At 37.7% G+C, this 20,242-nt stretch overlaps 1 protein-coding gene across 4 annotated transcripts in view; it reads right to left on the bottom strand.

The window, feature by feature from the left end:
* LOC149943180 (uncharacterized) overlaps positions 1-20,242 on the bottom strand; it is a 98,962-nt gene that overhangs the window by 16,476 nt on the left and 62,244 nt on the right. For 2 of the 4 annotated variants that reach the window (XM_090180164.1, XM_090180167.1), the window contains exons 3-5: positions 17,931-17,990; positions 2,513-2,589; positions 1,119-1,286 (exon numbers count right to left, since the gene is read on the bottom strand). In XM_090180164.1, coding sequence (XP_090036290.1) covers positions 1,119-1,197 — 79 coding nt within the window. In that variant the 5' untranslated portion in view covers positions 1,198-1,286; positions 2,513-2,589; positions 17,931-17,990. Of the gene's footprint in view, positions 1-1,118; positions 1,287-2,512; positions 2,590-5,160; positions 5,589-17,930; positions 17,991-20,242 lie in introns of those variants that run through there. The other 2 variants (XM_090180165.1, XM_090180166.1) reach the window with 2 other exon arrangements.

The raw sequence follows: 20,242 nt of genomic DNA, 5'->3' as shown, positions 1-20,242 counted from the left end.
ACTGTCGCTACAAACACGTGTAGCAGCTGTTAGAAATTTAGAAAGATAGTTTAAAAGTTTCAACTTAGGTTCACTTATTGTACCAATCATTATTCTTTAAGCTAATGAGGGTTTAAAATGAACACAAGAGCCACCTGATGGATTTCTGTCAAACAGACGCTTTGTAGTTAAAAATGGCTATATGTTAACTGAAAAGGCTAATTATAAATGAGTATCGCACTTAAATATTTTTGTATCAAAAGTGACACTTCTAAAAGCTTGCCATTCATTTTATATTTATTTAGTTTACTAGTTATGCAACGATATATTAGCCTATTTTTCTAATATGCCAATATTGGCCGATGCCGATATTAGAAAAATATTTAAAAAAATATAAACTTTTCTCAATTAACAAACTAATGATAATATTTTATTTGATTGGCTGTGCCACGTACGCCAGACTTCAGAAGCTGGATCATACCTTTTTTTAGACGGGGGTTACGAGTGTTAACAAATAAAAAACAACGATATTCTTTTTGGGATATAAAATACGAATCAAGTAAAATGAAAAGTAATTAACATATTCGGATTCGCTCTTGCAAACTTTTTTAATAAAATATTATAATAAAATGGTATGACAGTGCTGCACTGAACCGTCTTTTATAATGATTTTATCATATACACTACCGTTATGATAGATAATTTGTTAATATCGGCTTGCCAATAATTCAGCGAAGAATTGCCGATATATCGGCTTCACCCATATTGGTGCATCCCTATAATTACAATTATATTTCACGATTATTAATTAAATAAGGGAACCGTGTACACCGATTACGCAGAGTGATTAGCTCCTCCATAAGCCTCAGCTTTGGCCCCTTTTTTAAAATACCATTGAACTGAAGCATAAAATTATAAAAATTGTATGGTGCTTTTCCGCTGATTTATTGAATATAGGTTACTTTAGGAGCAAATGTCGATTTTAAGCAGTTTAGACAGCTTGAAGCAAAATGAGGACTTTTAAGGTATCCTAGGGACCTAGTTATATAAAACTTCCATAATTTAATTTAATATAAAATCTGAATCAATTTTTAAGTAAAAAGGAAGTAAACATGACTATAATGGTGCATAAAAATTACCTTGCTTGATTCTTCGAATTTGATTGACTGTCTCTTGAAGTATGGCACTCTTATCCGACTTAATAGACATGGAACTCATGTCAGACTTGCTAGCAGAATACTTTCTGCTAGTAACAACACAGTCACTCTTTCTGACGAGTTCTTCCAAATTCCTTAAGGCACTTATTCCTTAAAAGTAAAATTACTTCATGATTAATGATTTTTGTGTCAAAAGTTGACTAACATCTCATACAATTTCATATATTAAGTCCTAAATAAAATGTGATGTTTTTGGTAATTTATCCAACACCAATAACATTAATATTTTTGAATGAGGATTATTTATACTAAAACTATGCTAAGATGAAGCTGCACAACATTAGGGGAATATGAACAGTATCCCCATGACTAAATCCTCTTAATGTGAGTCTCCTCGTGGACAAAATCCCCGTATTAAATTTGACTTATCGTTCAAAATGCCCCCTAAATATGATTTTTCATCCAAAATCCTCCCAAAATGGGGCATCAACTTTTTCATTTTCAGTAGGTACACTGAGACTAGTTACGATGTCAGTAAGTGGGATTTTTATATACACCCACGATGCTTATAGAGAATGGGGTTGAGGGGTGCCGCATGCCCCTAGCACAAGAGCAAAGCACCAATTATTTAGGTTCTATGAACAATTAACAATTTCACTAGCTATGATGTTAATAGCTATGACGATTTCATTAGTACGGTTAGGTTAGGGGAAACGCACATTACGGGGATTTTGTCCTAGATCCAATATTAGGGGGCTTTCCCCGCTTCTATTTAATAATGGTGAGTGACGTATGATCCGTGTGGTGTTCCAATTAACACATGCTCAGTGTTGGAAAAAATATTTTGGCACATAACCCCTTTTATACTAATTTCTAGGCAGCCATATACTTCAATATTTTTTAAGTAAGACACCACTGAAATTAACTGCTATAGCACCAAACAGAATTTAATGAAATCAAAATTTTGCGCATTCTAGCTAACATAAATGTATTTTCGGTTAAACTTAATTATCATAAATATTTGGAATCTTAATATAAAAAGTGAAGAAGTAAAAAAGAACAACTATTTTGGTGGAAATAAACTTTTTATTAAGGGAAAAAATATTATTTCCACCGATAGTCTTAAGTTGCATATTAGCCTTGCAGACCGAATAAAGATAAGTTTCCCCCAAATCATTGGTCTCGTCTGATGGAATCAGTTCTGTTAGCTACTGCAAGAAAAGCAAAAGACCAATAGTTTGAAGATTGAATAGTTAGGCTAAGTACCTACCTAAATCTAACAACAAATGATAAATTACTGCAAATCAACTAATTTTTCTGAAAAACCTAGGTTAACTCCTTAACTTAAAGATCTTTCTATAATAATTTGATCTTACCATTATATTTCAGCTATTTTCTGATCATCTCAATCAGATGGGGGTTTCTTAGTATCCTTACTTTTTAAAATAGATATCTGAAAAGAAACATAGAGATATTTTCATTAGTATACTACTTTCACAGAGATTAGTAGTTTTTCAAATGTATATTTTGCAATGTTTTCCCTGCCTAGTGATGTTTACTCGCTTCTTTTTCCAGGTTAATTAATAACCTTGAAACCAAGAATTTTAATCAGGGAAGACTAGTCATGGTTTCATTTTAAGCTAACTAGTATAGATGATCAAAAAATTAACTATATTTATCATTTAATTATTTATTAAAACTTTTTTAAATAAAATCTTTTATGTTATTCTTTGGCGAGGTTTTCGTTAGCAAGTACATAGCTAGCCAATAACATATTTTGATAAATAGCTAGCCACTAACATAGTTTGATATATAGCTAGCCAATAACATAGTTTGTTAAATAACTTCACTTTCCAAAACCACCCTTCAATACATGCAAGATTTCTTAAATATAATTTAATTGAACCCACGATAAATGTGAGGCCAAGGGAGTTTAGACCATTTTTGGTTAATTTCAACTATAATTTAAGCATTCTTTTGAATTCAGGACCATGAAAAAAAAACCTTTTGAATACTTCTACATTTTATTCGGTGTTTAATCATAAAAATATATCAGAATTAAATATCAGCTACTTAGAACTATGTTTAAAGTTTTTAAGCATTTAGATAAAATTTACACCATTTTTAATATTATATCACGCAGATTTAATGCCAAATTTTACGAGTCTAATAGGAGCACCAATTTCATTCCCCTAACATTACACTTGGGGGCCCATGGGAGAAACCAAGATCCAACTCCATCATGGCTAATATAATATCTAGTTTGAATTTTCATGAATTAAGGGAATTTTAATAAAGAAATTATTTATTTACTTCTACACAATTTTTGCTCCATTTGGTTACTCAATAATTCACAAGAAAGTAAAGATTTTTTTTTATAACTCTTCAACTTGATGCTCGAGTTTGCTGACTGAACAAAGTGCTAAACTAACGATGAACATCTAATTTTTTATGTTGTATGGTGATAATTATTTTCTAAGTGAAAACGTTTTAGGATTGTTAGGTAATTTATGATCATTTTTTTTTTAAATTTGGTTTTGATGAAAATATTTTGAGTGACTGAAAATTCACTTCTTATTTCTGCAGTCCGAATAAAATTTCTCTCCCATAATCACAGAGTCCGAATAAAATTTCTCTACACTAATCACAAGTCTGAATCATACACATTTCTTAAAAACTCTCAGTTGAGATTAGAATTGCTTTTTCTATTTTTCGTTGAGCCTCTACTCTGACTTAACATTTTTAAAGATTAAACTCAACTGTCTGTTTTTGTTTGTTCGTAAGTCTATTCATAAAATGGCCACAGACCACATACGTTTCAGTGGCGAAGAATTAAAATATTTGGTGGTTTACAAAAATTAACACCCGGAGCGACATGTCACTCATGCAGTGCTTTCCCAACAAATGATAAAAAACACTCGTCAATTCTAGCAAATTTAAGTCATTTTTTAATAAGTGGCATACACCCAGGCAATGTTTTGAAAAAGTATACGCAGAAATTGTGAGTAAGGTTATTTTTACGAGGAATCCAATACAAATTCTATACATCTAGGCTCCTCCTTTATCAGAATTTTTTACAACTCGAATGTTAAGAGTGATTGACATGCTCAAAATATATATTATGCAAGGAATCTCCCAAAGGTTGTCTAGTACCGCCTTACATCGAGACAGCCAGTGGTGCATCGTAGCCAGCTAGCTCAACAAAAACGTATCAGTTTCTTCTACATGACTAGCAAATCAGCCTTGAGAACTATGCAAGTATCTTCATTCAAGGCAATGAGGGTTACCATACACATGTGTGAACCGTGTCCTAAGATGTTACCAATACACCTCTGAAGGCAACGTAATAAGATTCATTTGAAGTACTCTTAAGTAAATTAACAAAATGTTATCCTTAAAATAATTGAAATACATATTTATTTAAACCACATAATGAATAGACTTTAGCTTAAAGATTTTATAAGGAGGATTTTAGAGAAATGTACCAAAACAGATTTATCGCAATACATGAAGTAGCCTTGAATGGTCAACATGTTGAGTTTTTAGATAAAATCATAAAAATGAACACTACAACATTGTGGAAACAAATCTGCAATTGTTTTAAAAACTGCCAGGACCATTACTCCAAATAAATTGAAAAGGGTGCAACTAATTAAAGTAAAAGCATATATGTAGTGTAGTATCCCTTTTATTATTCATTTATTTCATTATGTTCCCAAACAAATAAATTTTCTTCCAATTTAGGTATTGTTGGGAGTAAATTAATACTTGAAATGATAATATTTTATGAACACTATTCAAATTTCGATTTAAAAGCCTGATTGTCATAGGAAACATCAAGTTACAACACCGGAAAGTGTAAATAGGCCTAGGGCAGGTAAAAAAAACCTTGGTAAATATAAATAGGCCAATATGACCTTAAAATTCTTCGCTTAATAATAAGCCGAGGCTTGTCCTATGCAGATAACCATCCGATGGTTTAAAAAATAAAAAATATAATTTTAAACAATATTATAAGCCCTACCTTTTTTACATCAGCATGTGGCATAGTCCAAAATAGGCCTCATTCACAAATGGTCAATATTTAAAAAAATTCGGAACAAAATCCGAAGCGCAGCCGAAGGGTTCTAAGCCTCGGCCTCCGTTTGTAGGCTTTCTCATTTAAAAGAAGAGACATATTACATCACAAAGAGCACGAATTTGTTTGACATCGCAAAATAACTTCACATTTTTATACGTTGATTTTCAAGCTTGATTTAGAACAAAAAGCGTTTGATTAAATCGGCTATAAAACATCTATTTAAGAAAGCAATATGGGTATCGTCTCGCGTGTTTATTGTATTCCCGCATTATACACGGAATCGCTGCGGGCAGCGGAGTTGCCTTAGCGCTTAAAGAGCGTTCCACGAGCAACTAACCGATAAGAAGGGATAAAAACGCGATGTTGTGCGGAGGATCCGATTCGTCTACCTCGGTCTCTTCTGTGAACTGAATTTGGAACTTTTAAAAATTGCGCGGCTATTTCATTTCGTTTTCGAAACCGTTCCACACTTTTTGTAAACCGGATTAAACGTAATAATTTTTAATTCAAATAAAATTGTACATTTTATAATTTAACTTTTATTTCTACGGGTGATATTTCCGAATAACCTCAAATAACTCGAGAACTAGAACGATTTTCAGAAGCAAATTGAAAATTTCTGGCGTTCGCCTTTGGCAATGAACTCATTTTGGCTGTACGGTGCGCGATATTCAATTTAGACTTCCATGGCTGATCATTCAAAGTAAATCCGTGTTAGATCCATGTACTTGCTGGGACTAAAACGATTGACAAACACACCGTAATTGGACAAACCGCTAAGCAAGGAGAGGGTGGCCAATATTTGAACCCAGAGTCCGAAATACTAGAAGTTATACTTCCTTTAAGCTTTTTTTATCGAGAAGAAGGGAAAGAGTTTCATCTATAATTTGTACGATAAAAGTCCAATAAAGTCATGTAGCTTTGGGCCTAGTCAACTCAATTGCGGAAAAGTTAAATTACCTAGTAAATTATATTCCTTACGAAAATTTATTTTTGAGACACTGACTAGCCTCGCCAAGGCTTAGGATAGCTTAACGCAATTCAGCGTACAAGCATTAAATCCCAATAGACAATTTAAGCCACCCAGAAAAACTTACAACGCGAACGTCTTAAGATTTTAGATTCTACAAGCTCGGAACTTGACGTAACGTTGGCGTTTGATGCATTTTGGTTAAACGGTACGTCTAAGGAAATAAAAAATAAAATGTTCCCAGTACATAGTTTGAACCCCTCCATTGAAGGATTTCTGGATAAGCCACTGCTCTGGCACCCTGGATCATGTATGTTAATAATGACGTTTCTTGTTGCACTGTCTCGACGTACGATGGAGCCACGCAACAAAAGAGTTACTCGCTTTGGAGTTAATAAAGTTGCGTCGCAACATTGTAGCAAGTGTACCAAGCAGGAAAAACCACGCAAAAAGACGCATTATCATTTTATAATTATAGAAAAATAAAAAGTATCTTGGTTATCTTTGTATCATTATTTTTAATTTATTTGGGAGGTAATGTATTTGGTTTGTAGTTAGGTGACAGTTTTTAGTTTTTAAATATGAACGTATTTAAAGATATCTAAAATTAGTGCCCACTATGATCAAGGACGAATAGCGTCCGTCTCGAACAACTCGATACTTTACTTTTTATTTTATTTACGTACGTAATAATCAGTGGCGGACTGGCCATAGAGTGAACCTGCCCGATGGCAGGTGGGCCCCAGGGACCGTACATGAAGTGGGCCCCCTCAAACATGATAGCCTTATAGTTGTTAAGACTGGGGCCTATTGTCTCCTGGCAGCCCAAAATGTTAGACCCAGTCCGCCACTGGTAATAATTTCGCGTCGAAAGTCAACATGTCATAAACGCGCGATGATTTTAAGCTTGGACTCAGTACTCGTTGGCAAAAAAAGGCGCAGGCAGATAGCGCCACCGTCGGAGACGCGTAACAACAATCGTTCTTTTCGCGTCTCTCGCTCGCGCTGTTACGTCGACTCCGCGCAGCCTTGATCGACGGTCACTCACCCAAGCTTCCCGACCTTGAAAACGTTTTCAGATAGTAGCGTCACCATTTTAAAATCGGATCCTCTGAAAATAAAAACACCAGGTCTTGCCTCAATTTGGGTTTGCTAGCCGGGCCTCGTTGACTTACGTTCCAATAATCACGTAGATACACCGTAGGTTAATTATTAATCTTCCCCAAAAATGAATCGGTGACACCGACGGAGAAGGTCAACCAACTTGGAGATTCTTCTAGAGTCTATTTAAACAAATATTTCAGTCGTAAGATGTTCGACGCTTGAGGACTCGGGAAGATTAGCGTGATATTTCGCCGCGAGAAACTTATCTAAAGAGCTTATATTGATAGAAATGAAACAATTTATTTATAGATAAAAATGCTAACTTATAATCGGGTCAATAAAAATTATTGGGTGATAAACAAAACAGCTTTTTACCGTGACCCCGTTAAACGAAGCTGCCTCAGCTTTGTACACAGAATGCCACGGCCAAAATTGTCAATGCTTTTTACCATGGCTGCGCGGTGTGACATTCAGCAGGTGGTAAATAACTTGACTACAAAAACGTTGGCAATATTAAAATATACGGAAGATAATGGTAAATAAAAAATTACCATCATTTATTTACAAAATTGAGTTTCAATTGATACTTATCAGCGTAATTTACGCGTAATTTGGTCGATTTAACCAAATGTTGTTCACTATTTAAAATATTTACCATTTTATACCAGTGGTATGTGCAATATTAGAAAAACGTTGCGTGTATTATTAAGAATATTTTTTATAAGTTAGCAGTTTTTTGACGGGAAGTGGTTTTAATTTTAGTTTTCATTTGAAAGGGCATTGGCAGAAGTAAATAAACTTTTCAACGGGGACGTGGTTAACAGAATACGTAATTAAAGACTAATGATTGGACAGGAAACGTATCCCAAACTGTACTATTTGTAGTTTAATACCCAATAATAGCTACACTCAAAGTGATAGACAATATGTGTTTACAAATCGAACAAATTTTATAAATAATATAAAATATTTAAAATTTAAAGTATAATCATATGTAACATAATTACTCATAAGTGTGCAAGAAAGAACTTTTTCTCAATGAGACCTTGTTGCAAGGATATGACGTAATTGACGTCACTTCCCAGGCGATGACGGTTTTATCGTCATCAAAACTAGTTCTGGCGGGGAGGGAAGGAAATTAAAACCAGTTTTTCGCAAAGTTAGTCCGTATTTTCTTTGGTGGATATGAAACAAGGTCTCATTTAAATTTTTAATACAGAGATGTTAAACAGAGGCACACTTATGAGTAATTATGTTACATATGGTATAATTGAATTTTTTGCGTTATCCGTCGAGTTCTATCTTTGCGTTGACTGTAAAATTTACACTAAGTCAGTAGGTTAAATAATCAGCTAAGCTAATACCCAACCAAGGCACCTAAGTTTTACACTAGGTCAGTAGGTTAAATAATCAGCTAAGCTAATACCCAACCAAGGCACCTAAGTTTTACACTAGGTCAGTAGGTTAAATAATTAGATAAGCTAATAACCAAGGCACAAGTTTTACACTAGGTCAGTAGGTTAAATAATCAGATAAGCTAATAACCAAGGCACCTAAGTTTTACACTAGGTCAGTAGGTTAAATAATCAGATAAGCTAATAACCAAGGCACCGAAGTTTTACACTAGGTCAGTAGGTTAAATAATCAGATAAGCTAATAACCAAGGCAGCGAAGTTTTACACTAGGTCAGTAGGTTAAATAATCAGCTAAGCTAATAACCAAGGCCCCAGTCATCTAGCGACTTTTAAAGCTATTAATTCAGGTGGCCGATTTACAACGTGCAGGAGGGTGGTGGCAAGCCTTTTATGCCACGCGAGCCAACAGCTCCCTACACTAACTATTACCGTTAACCTCGACAAGTTTTTATGGAAAGAGGAAACCGAAGAGGTCGGGGGAAAACCCCTTTAACCAATGGGGAGAGAACTTGCAAACTCAACGCAGAAGGAGTGGTTCCGAGTTTTCACCCAATGCCACAAGCTGGGATCGAACCCGGCTCCTCTTGCTGCGTGGCGTAAGTACTATCATTCCTATAGTTCATTACTTATTATTTAGAAACTCGACAAATCTTGAATAATCGTTTGAAGTTTTTTCCAACGATTTTTGTGGTAGAAACTTAATTGATCGCCATCTGTGAGTCAATAATTCTACTATACTTACAAACAGTCAAAAAATTAATATAATTTTATATTTTTTTAAAATAAATTTTATTATATTTATTTTTTTTATTTTTAACTAAAAATTATAACAGTAAAATAATTCAAAAAAAATCGTAAAAAGGTATTTGTTGTTGTATGTCAGAGGGCGCCACGAAATGTTTAGTAGGCGGGGCCTAAGTAGTAGACCTCTCCACCACAGCCCAATGCTACGATTGTTTGTTTGCCAGTCACTTCGATATAACATTTCACTTAATTTCTTTAATTTCCAAGGAATTATATTGTTATTATTTTACAATTATTTACGGAAACCCAACACGTCGAAGTAATTATTACCATAAGTGTATAAGATTTTTACATACGTATGACACTTCCTAATTAATTAATATAAAGTAAAAGCTATTTGCTATTTTGAAAACAAATTTAGAATAGAATAGTGTTGCAAGTCGGAAAATTTTCCGGAAAATGACCGAGACCTTAATTCCATTATTAGTCTAATACTCTAATATATTGTTTGCAAATTTAAATAAAGCGGCATTTTCGCCTCATTTTTTCGAATCTGAAAGTAAAACTAAACCTTTAGACTAGTTTAAACTGATTAATAATGTAACATTATTAATGTTTTGTAGTATGTTTACTGATATTAGACATATTACATCGATAAAAAGTTAAAAACATTAAAAACACTTAAAAAGTAATTAATGTTTCAATTTTTTATTTTTCCGATTTACGGAAAATTTCCTGGAAATTTTTCCGCATTTTATTTTTCCGGAAAATTAACAACACTAGAATGAAATTATGTACAGCCTTCAAAGGTAAAAAACCCGCCCATAAAAGTCGTTTAAGGGCGCATCACTGACCAACGTCCTTAGTAACCTTCTGAGGAAGAAAAAGTACGTCTCTTAATTAGCTCGTTCGGAAGTTCATTAGCGGTGTAATTATTAGCATTTAGATTACGGAGAGAGGGGACCTTAACAGCTGAGATTTGACCAAACGCGAACACCTGGTGAACGCGAATATTATTAAGGTTAAGAAATAAAAATATTACGTCTAGCAATACCTCAATAATATGGCTCTTTTTATAGGGCAATGATAAGCCTTAGTCCTCAGAAATGGCTGGATTAAGGATAATATGTTCGACGTGAAATTTGGTCCCCTTCAGCTGCTGATCGAAATTAGACGAACCGAATCGAAGGAAGGCACGATTCGAGGGGTCCCGGCCGCAGTCCTCCCGATTGTTTTAGAAACCGTTGCCAGAAGACACGTTCGACGTTTTGAAAAATTGGTTTTCGAAAAATGGGTCGTAAAAGTTTTCAATGAAAAAGAAGATTATTTCGCTGATTGACCACGAACTTCGACATTATTACACATTTATAATTCTATCAAACTAAACGTTTAACCATATGCCTATAATAAGGTCGCTAATTAAAGTTTTACGCATCTGTTATTAAATGGTGCGTATTATAAAGCAACACCCCAAGCGGCATTGAAAATTGAAACGCTTTCAAAGATGAAACTAGCGATTAATTTGTATTGATGAACTATTGCATAGGAACCAAAATGGATAATTAGGAACAATACCTACGTTTTTGAGAGCTATGAAACGTTTTTTTTTTATTTATTTAAAGATGGAAGAAATAAGGGGTGATTGAGTCTGAGAAGACCGCGAGCCCGGCGAAGATCTGATTAATCAGGGCGAGATACGTGTAACGGCCACGCCAACGGGGGGGGGGGGGGGGGTGCTTGCGGACAGTGGTTGGTACACCCGTGGCGGAAGTATTCCGACCACTTGTTGGTGGACTGGTGGTCGTCCTCACACGGCCATCCACAAACTCTGCCTCCCGGACGACTGGGATTACAGGAGTACGCCACTACTCCCGGCAGGTATGAAACGTTTGACGTAAAATCTTGCAAAATATTTAATATGTATTTTAATACTTAATATCAGTTAATAAATAAATGAAAACTTATTTGCCGGAATTTTTGGCAACCAATTTCATATTCCATGACTTTTTGCAACCATTTTTAACTGACTTAATCACACTTGGTCAAAAAAAGAGTGAATCAATTAAAAAAAAAAAGCATTGATTTTTTTAAGGTTGAAAAACGACTTTGGTCGGACGTGAAATCCAGCTTTAACTTAGTTTAAAGGAAGTATCAACTTCCACGTTTATGGTGGGTCAACGAATTTCACAATTCTGCCGCTAGTCGAGCAATGTTAAAAACATTTTTTGTGATTAAAATTTCTTTTGCACTTTACAATTTGAAACGTGGGGCCCTCCAGAATCTCGGGGCCCTAGGGCAGTGCCCTTTTTGCCCAATGGGAAAGGCGGCACTGTTAATAACGTCATATGTAACATAATCACCCATAAGTATGCCATAAAAGCATTTTCGTTAATGAAACCTTGTTCACGGGATAAATTACGTCACTTACAACTCCGTGACGAAATACGCGTCATCAACTTTACTGATGGGAAACGGAAGTTAGTTAGAATTCCTCGCGCGTTTCTGGCCCATGTCAAGTTTAGCTCGTGCCTCGCGATCACGTGATTTCATTTCCATGGTAACCTTTTCGATAGCGCAAGGATTATAAGAATTTTTGCATTTTTCGGTTCGCTCAATGTATGTTTCGCGTGAAACAAGGTCTCATTGAATTTTTTTCAATGGAAATATTATACAGAGGCATACTATTATTAGATTTGACGAGTTGAAGCCAGTGGGCCCGGCAAGAGACGGGGAAGGCGGTACTAATAACCGGGGCCCGTGCAGCTTGGGGGCCCTTGTTTAAGCAATCGAGGTATACGTTTCCCGGGTTTCGCGCGGAAAAATATCGCTCTATCCAGTAGTAACGGCTCAATTAGGGCCCGGATTTACAATTTTACCGGGGCCCTGATTCTACGAGTAACGTTGAAGGATTATACACGCGAGGCGGTGGCTGTCCCGGGTCTCGATTCGGTAAAGGGTCATCATTTGAGAACCGTGAGATGATTCTATTAACCTACAGCGCGCGATCAAATACTGAAAATTAGCCACGTCGAAACCCTTCCGATATAACAGCGCGGCGCAGACTGAGACGGACGCTGAGGCCTTCCCAGAAGCGCATTTCCCGAAATCGGCATTGTTCGGAGTATTCTAGCCGGCCGTTCTCAAGCGATCATGACGCCATTGAGCCGAATCCGTCAGACGAGAGCCAGACGTTCCCAGCCATTGGACCCGGGCTAAGTCGGATTTCTCCCAGTCCCGGGACACCTTATGTCGCGAAACGCCGGAGAAAGTTCTCCCCTTTCCGAGATTGGAGACGACAAAACAGAAACGCGCGCGGGAAAGTAAAATAAAATCGATCCAGCTCGCGCACTCGAGACGGCCAGAAACTCCGCGAGCAAAGACTACAATAGAAAACTTTATCCCTCCGCTATTTCTAAAGAATTGATTTCGGGGATCGTATCGGAATCTCGGCTATAAAAAGGGGGCACATTTCTCGGAAGGGGCGAAAGGCCATTTCAGTCAACTCGGGCTGGTTTCCTTTCGTGGGAATGGACGAGCAGAATGGGGCTCCGCGCCCATTCGAAAGTCTGGCCGCAGGTGAGCCGCGTACCAGTCGGTGCCAGAGAAAGGTCGGGAACTTTTTGGGATCAAGGGCGCGCAACAGGAAACGCGTTGCGGGGACCCCCCACTCCGCCCCTAAACAAAGTCACGCGGACAACAAATGGAAATGCAAAGGGTCCCCGTCGACGAAACCCACTTTTTATATACCCCGCATAAAATCGAGTATAGACTCTCGCGCATAGACGGCGCTCGAGTCGCCAAGAAAGTTGCCTATTAATCAGGAGGAGGAGGGGGCGATACGATGGATACTTTGTTCATTATCCAGGACTGTGTTACGCAATGAACTTACTGCAATTGCGGTATTCCAAGGTAACAACGTGTTTGACAATTATCTCGGTTTCATCTCAGGCCTAAGTCATCCAGCCAATTTTAATGCCTTTAAAATCCGGTGGCCGAATTGTACCGCGTTGGAGGATGGTTGCAACTAGGAGCAACAAACACAACACCCCACACAAGGAGAACGCAACCCGTCAAAAGTCGTGGATTTTCTCGCGTACATTTTTCATTGGTTAGACGCTTTAGCGCCTGCTGCCGTCGGAAGGGAAAAATTTTGAAATTGTCTTCCCCCCGCCCGTAAAACGTTCAGCGTAAAGGCTCGTCCGATGAAATTGGTACACAACCCTTCGTTAGCGTGTTTAAAGGCTAGCTGCGTTCTCCTTGCGTTTGTTGCTCCTAGGTGACAAGCACTTAATCTCACACAAGCCAACAGGCACCTGTACTCTTTTTTACATTATAACGTTTTATTCGTCTGTTCCGGGGATGAGAATTACTCCGCCCCATAAACTATTTGCTTGTTCCGGAGTGTTAGGGCTACACTTTTTACTCCTTCTGATAAGGAGGTGTAAAGGAGTAAATCGGATTTTGTCGTCTGCTAGCCGGAATTTATCTGCTAAAACGGCCACAGGCAGCCATTTTGGAATAACGTTCTTACTCCGATTCAAACTATTAACCCTACTCCGCAAAACCAAGCAGCAGGAACTTTAAATACTGTTTAAGTTTACTTTTTTACGCTGCACGGTTACCTCGATTTGTTTACAAAGTCCTTTTTTGCCTATCACACGAACCCAAACCTTAATGTTCGCATTTCCCTGCTGCTTGGTTTTGAAGCTCTCTGGCGCTCTTTTAACTCATCGTAGGAAAATTAGAAAAAAAACAGGCATACTTCTCAACTCACCCCCTACAACTCCTTAAAATTTTAGCATAACCTTACAGGTTTTCGAGATCTATATAAACCCTGGTGAAACGTGCACCGTCTGCGCTTGCTTATAAATTTCCATCCAAAATTTGGACATAGCTATGTTCGGAGATAATTAAACGGGCAATTCAGAAACCAATAAAGACTTTGCACAACAGAGTCGCCGTTGGCTCAGACACTCGCTAAACACGACAATTACACCGGGCATCCGATAAATCTGAACCTATACGGACCATTTGAACAATTGCGGATGTCTAGAGTTTCTCTAGAAATATCGATAGTGGCGGCGCTAATGTAGAATTATGTAGTACCTGGATGATACGATAGATGTCGTTCTCAGCACCTAGTGCGTATTAGGTACGATTTGGTGAATTTATCACAACTTACGAACGGCAACTAAATAGCTAGGAGCAACGAACACAAGCAGAACGCAGCCAGCCTTTAAACACGCTAACGCAGTGTTGTGTACAAATTTCATTGGATGAGCCTTTACGCTGAACGTTTTACGGGCGGGGGGAAGACAATTTCCGAATTTTTCCCTTCCGACGGCAGCAGGCGCTAAAGCGTCCAACCAATGAAAATTGTACACAAGAAAATGCACGACTTTTGACGGGTTGCGTTCTCCTTTTTTGTATTTTTATTTTGAGCTGCCAAAAACCATTTTTCATTTAGAAAAACCAATTTTCAAAAAGCATTTTGTATTTTTCATTTTGAGTTATGGAGAAAGAATTTTGCATTTTACATTTTTAATTAAAAAAAAAGCATTTTGAACAACCTGGCAAATTTTGATCGTTAATAAACCTTTATTCGATTGAGCAAAAAAGAGTTAAAATATCAAAAGGTACAAACCTACATTACGATTATCAACAGATGGGTTAAGAGAATTCGCTGAAGCTTGTCGTAGAGTGTTAAAATTTAAATATTTCGCGCTGTAGCTACGACAGGGGGCGATACTTTACGCGGTCGTTTTAGTGTAATACGGAAAAGCATCCAAGGAGTTCCCTATATCACTTATATCCTAAAGTGGCATACTTTTTAAAAAGCGTAAATACCTATCCCTCTACGTTTTAATAAAAATCCAAGCTTTTATTAGAGAGCGGCGAGTCTTTCGAGAGGCTTCTTAGTCCACAACAGAACCAAATTTTAAGTCTCACAGGCGATAGCATAAATTGCAAGGTATACTGGGTCAAATTTCTTTCGGGAAACATTTGACCGCCATCAAACGGTAGAAACGTTAAACAAATTTTTAAAAGTTTAATTTTTAAAGAAAGTCATACTTAAAATTTTGTGGTATGTTATGTTTTTAAATATTTATACTTTTTTAATAGAAAAATATTAATTTATTAAACTTAATTTAATATTATTGTGATAGTGTTGTTAATTATCCAACTAAAAAATTGTAAACAAAATTAAATTCCTAGACTAGAACACGTTTTTAACCTAGGCTTAGTGAATGTTTGGACCACGGCCAACCTCGATCGCGGAAGCGCGTTATAGAAGTTGGCAGTGCTATGACGAATTTCCGGGAACATTTTAACAAGTTAGCTAAGACCAAAACAATTGATGTTATCACCTATTCGGTTCGAATTGCAAATAAATCCTCCCCTACCAAACCTCGTGAAAGCTCGAATTTTTCAATCCATATTTCCGAAATTCAAACGATTCGGTGGCAATTTAAGACAAAACTATTGTAGTCAGCGTTCGCCTTAAATACAAAATCGTGGTAACACAGGGGTGGGGAATCAATGGCCCCACCCCAGAGGGAAATGACCCTGTTTATCTTAAGAGTTAAATACATTTACGGCTCTGAAGTATTACTGATTAAGGAAACTGAAATATTTGAAAAGATCTGATGTTTCTTTGGCCTCATTGAAATTAAAATTGATAAAATGTACTTTATTTTGAGCTTTTTTTGAACCTTTAAAAAAAAGATAAATATTTTCGGAAAAAAAGTAATATATGAAATCGGGTGGTTTTTGGATACCAGGATTTTTGTGACCTTAAAACATTGCTACACCCGAGGGGTCGGACATTCACCAGAAATTTGTACGGGATTTCACGCTGGATTTCAAGATTTCTTGTTGGATTTCGGATTTCTTAACTTTTGTCCCGGATTTCGGGATTTCACGTCGGATTATGGGATTTTACAATTTCACGATTTCCCGTCGGATATTTTGATTTCTTGCCAGATTTCGAGATTAAATCTCCGGATTTTGAAGAAATCCAGACTACACCCCTGAGCATCTATGAAACCAACGCGTTGATGTAGTAATATAATGAGATTGTACAGGTGTACCGCTACTCTTCCACAGGTGTATGTTAAAGTTCTCTAGCTTTCAACTACCCGGTTCGCCACCGAAACTTACAAAACAAATTAAACCAATTTCAGGTGGATATACAGGTAGTCACCCCTCGAAAACGTGTAACGGAAACTGGAAGCTTCGTTCTATACAATCTGATCGCCTACAAGTTCTCCCGTTCACGTTTTCACGAGGATGGCTTAACCTCTATATTGTTTAATGCCTTTACATGGGTTACAACGCGTAGGGGGCTGGTGGCAAGACCTTCATGCCACGCGAGCAAACAGCTCCCTACACTCTCTATTACCGTTAACTCCAACAAGTTATTACGGAAAGAGAAAACCGAAGAATTCGGGGGAAAACTCCTTTAACCAGTGTGGAGAGAACTTGCAAACTCTACGCGGAAAGAGTGGTTCCGAGTTTTCACATTAGCGTGGTTCCTCTAAATTTTCAATAGACGCTTAAATAAAACCCGTTCAGCGATTTGGGTAGAAGTAGTAATACTGAGAGCCGGGACTCGGTTCAACTTCGCGCGCGCCTCCTGGAAGAAATAACTAAAACTAACATAAACAAGTGACTATTTAATTCAGTGACTCAAGCGCGCAGGGGAGTAAAGAAAACAGAGCGGCATTTATAGAAACGCTTATTGCGTAATAGAAATCAAACGTTTGAGAGTAAGTCGCCATCTGTTATAATATTTTTAAACTACTTATGGGGAAATAGCAAACGACTTTCGACGTTGCACACTACGCGGCGACACTGCTGATTTCGTCGTAGCTACACCTACCTTAAACCAAGAATGCCTTCTTGCGAGCAGATAATACGCGAAACCCTATTCGTGATTTTCCAGGTAAGGGGGCGTGATACTCCGGTAAATTCGCGGGCCCTTTCTCTCCGTGTAGTCGACAGATTATCGGAAATTGGCGTTAGTTACGTTAAAAGTGTTTGTATTTTTTGGTAGCAGACGATTTTTTAATTTAGGTCATATTCCCTTTAAACATATTCAATGTCTAAGTACGTCGAGAGAGATATCGTTGAAAAGTCCATCACATTTGGCAATTAACGGTTTCATTGACCAAAGGTCAAATGTCCAGCGAAATCCCGTAATTCTAGTGGCACGTTGACGAGCGGTTCGAGACAAGGCGCGCTCAAACCTCCGGGCAGAGTCGCGAATTCGAATGAGGTCGAAATGGCCGAAGCCGTCGATGTTTGCCGTTCCCTAACAGCTACAAGGACGCGGGCTCGAATTCCTTCGGGAACTTCTCGCTAATCTCAGCGCGCTTCGAGAGCGTTGAAAAACGCCAATGCCAATAGTGGACGAATAAAATACAAAACCCGAAAACTTCAAAAATTGACATATAATACAATGAGAATAAAATACTCACCGTTTTCTAGGTTCTTGAGAAACGAGAAAAGGTTCGGCTCCTCCGTGCGGATAGTGAAACCTGCCGGAGACAAGAACAAACGCGCGGATCAGAGACGGCTGGCATCAATTACGAAAGAGCGAACGCGGGACAATAACGTACTGGCGAATTGGCGAAAAATATCCTCGATTTGAATAATGTCGAGCGGTCAAGTGTTTCGGAAGGCTACTTCCAATCTTATTTCTTCGGCCAAAACGCGTCGCGAGCTGGGCCGGAGAGATTCCAAGGATGAATTTCGCGAAAGCGGGTCAAATCGATAGCCGGAGGAAGGCTGGAATTCTCCGTTGGGCGACCCAGTTTCCGAAGGAGAAGCCGACCTCGAGGAGCGCGCCAAGCTGGGCTCAGTCCCGTCTCCGCGCGAATCCAGCGGCGAGGGAAAGGCTTAACCGCAGCCCCCGCTCGTCACTGCAACCCCTCCATTCGCTGCCCCCGCTTCTACCCGGCGGCCAGATGCGTTTCATTTCTCTCTATTCGCGTCGTAGAGAGAGTCTGCGGATCTGTCTCCGAGAATCTAGTCATTAACCCACATTACGAATCAAATATTTGCTCTTCAAAACTTGCCGCTGCTCAAATGAACCGAGTTTCGCCCCACCGCCTCAAAACTTGCCGCTGCTCAAATGAACCGAGTTTCGCCCCTCCGCCTCAAAACTTGCCGCTGCTCAAATGAACCGAGTTTCGCCCCTCCGCCTCAAAACTTGCCGCTGCTCAAATGAACCGAGTTTCGCCCCTCCGCCTCAAAACTTGCCGCTGCTCAAATGAACCGAGTTTCGCCCCTCCGCCTCAAAACTTGCCGCTGCTCAAATGAACCGAGTTTTGACCAAAATAACTGGTTCTCTTATTCAGGGGCGTAGCGTAGATAATTTCATAGGGAAGCAGGGTTGCCATAAAAATTTCAGTTTCAAATAGTTGTTTTCATAAAATCCCTATCAAATAGGACATGGTATACTCTGACTTTTCCCGGTTTTCCCTGATCTTTTCTGAGGCAAAAATTTGTCATTTTGCACTTTTATCAGATTTAAATCTTACTTCGGCTTTTAATTTAGTGTAGGTGACTCTCTTCAGATTAGTTTAAATTCCATAACTTTTCTTAAATTCTTAAAATTGCCTTATTCCCTGATTTTTTTTTAATTCTTAAAATTGCCTTATTCCCTGACTTTTCTTAAATTCTTAAAATTGCCTTATTCCCTGACTTTTCTTAAATTCTTAAAATTGCCTTTTTCCCTGACTTTTCTTAAATTCTTAAAATTGCCTTATTCCCTGACTTTTCTTAAATTCTTAAAATTGCCTTTTTCCCTGACTTTTCTTAAATTCTTAAAATTGCCTTTTTCCCTGACTTTTCTTAAATTCTTGAAATTGCCTTATTCCCCGGTTTTTATTAGTATTGGAATTATAAGCTTATAAAATTTACATAAGCGGAAGTGAATCGTATTACGATCTAAAATCTACTTTGTAATATCAAATGAATATTTTGTCGGTTAATCTTGGTATCCGTATAAAAAAATTGCGTTTGTAATGAACAGTACATAATTTCGATAGAAAGAGTTTAGAGTTGCGAGCTAGGTGTAGCGAGACAATAGTTTACTTCAGAGCTAAAAGTGTACACTTTTAGTCCCAGAAATCGTCTGACACCCACCCGAGGGCAGAAACGGAGTACAATGACGTCAAAGGGTTGCACTAGCTCTCCTACCTCGAAACCCAGGAACGAACCTTATCATTTATTTAGAGGTAAACCAAGGATCCTATATGTCTAACATATAGGATCCTTGGGTAAACGCTGTTGCGATCTTGACCCGATTGATTTCAAATATTACCGATACTTACAACATAAGGTTAAATGCAAAAGCGTTAGATTACAGATCTGTAGAAATAGTTAAGGCATATCCCAATGTTTAATAGTTAATATCAACATAACATACGGACAATTTCAACATAAACTCGACAATCTCAAAACATTCCAATTAGAATATTAAGCGCATAATTATTCTGCGTAAGAAAACTTTATAATAAAGTCTTTACCAATACTTGAAAGCTACTTGTAAAATTACCAACTACAATCAAACATGGTAGCTTAGACACTCCGGCGTGATTCATGGAAAGGATTGGCCACCGTAGTAGACAATTAAACGAAACTTATCTAACGGTGGTAGCCGCTATTTCCCGGGGAAATATGCCTATTTGTATAACCTAATTATTAAATTAATTCAATTAATTAAAGTTATTTTGCCGACCGTAACCGTCGAAAACCACAGTCAGGGTACCATGAGATAGTATAC

Source organism: Leiobunum rupestre, chromosome 6 (assembly GCF_980474605.1).
Source record: "Leiobunum rupestre chromosome 6, qqLeiRupe1.1.hap1, whole genome shotgun sequence".
Lineage (NCBI taxonomy): Eukaryota > Metazoa > Arthropoda > Arachnida > Opiliones > Sclerosomatidae > Leiobunum > Leiobunum rupestre.
The sequence above is the reverse complement of the archived record's forward strand: the minus strand, read 5'-3'. Positions and strand labels throughout refer to the sequence as shown.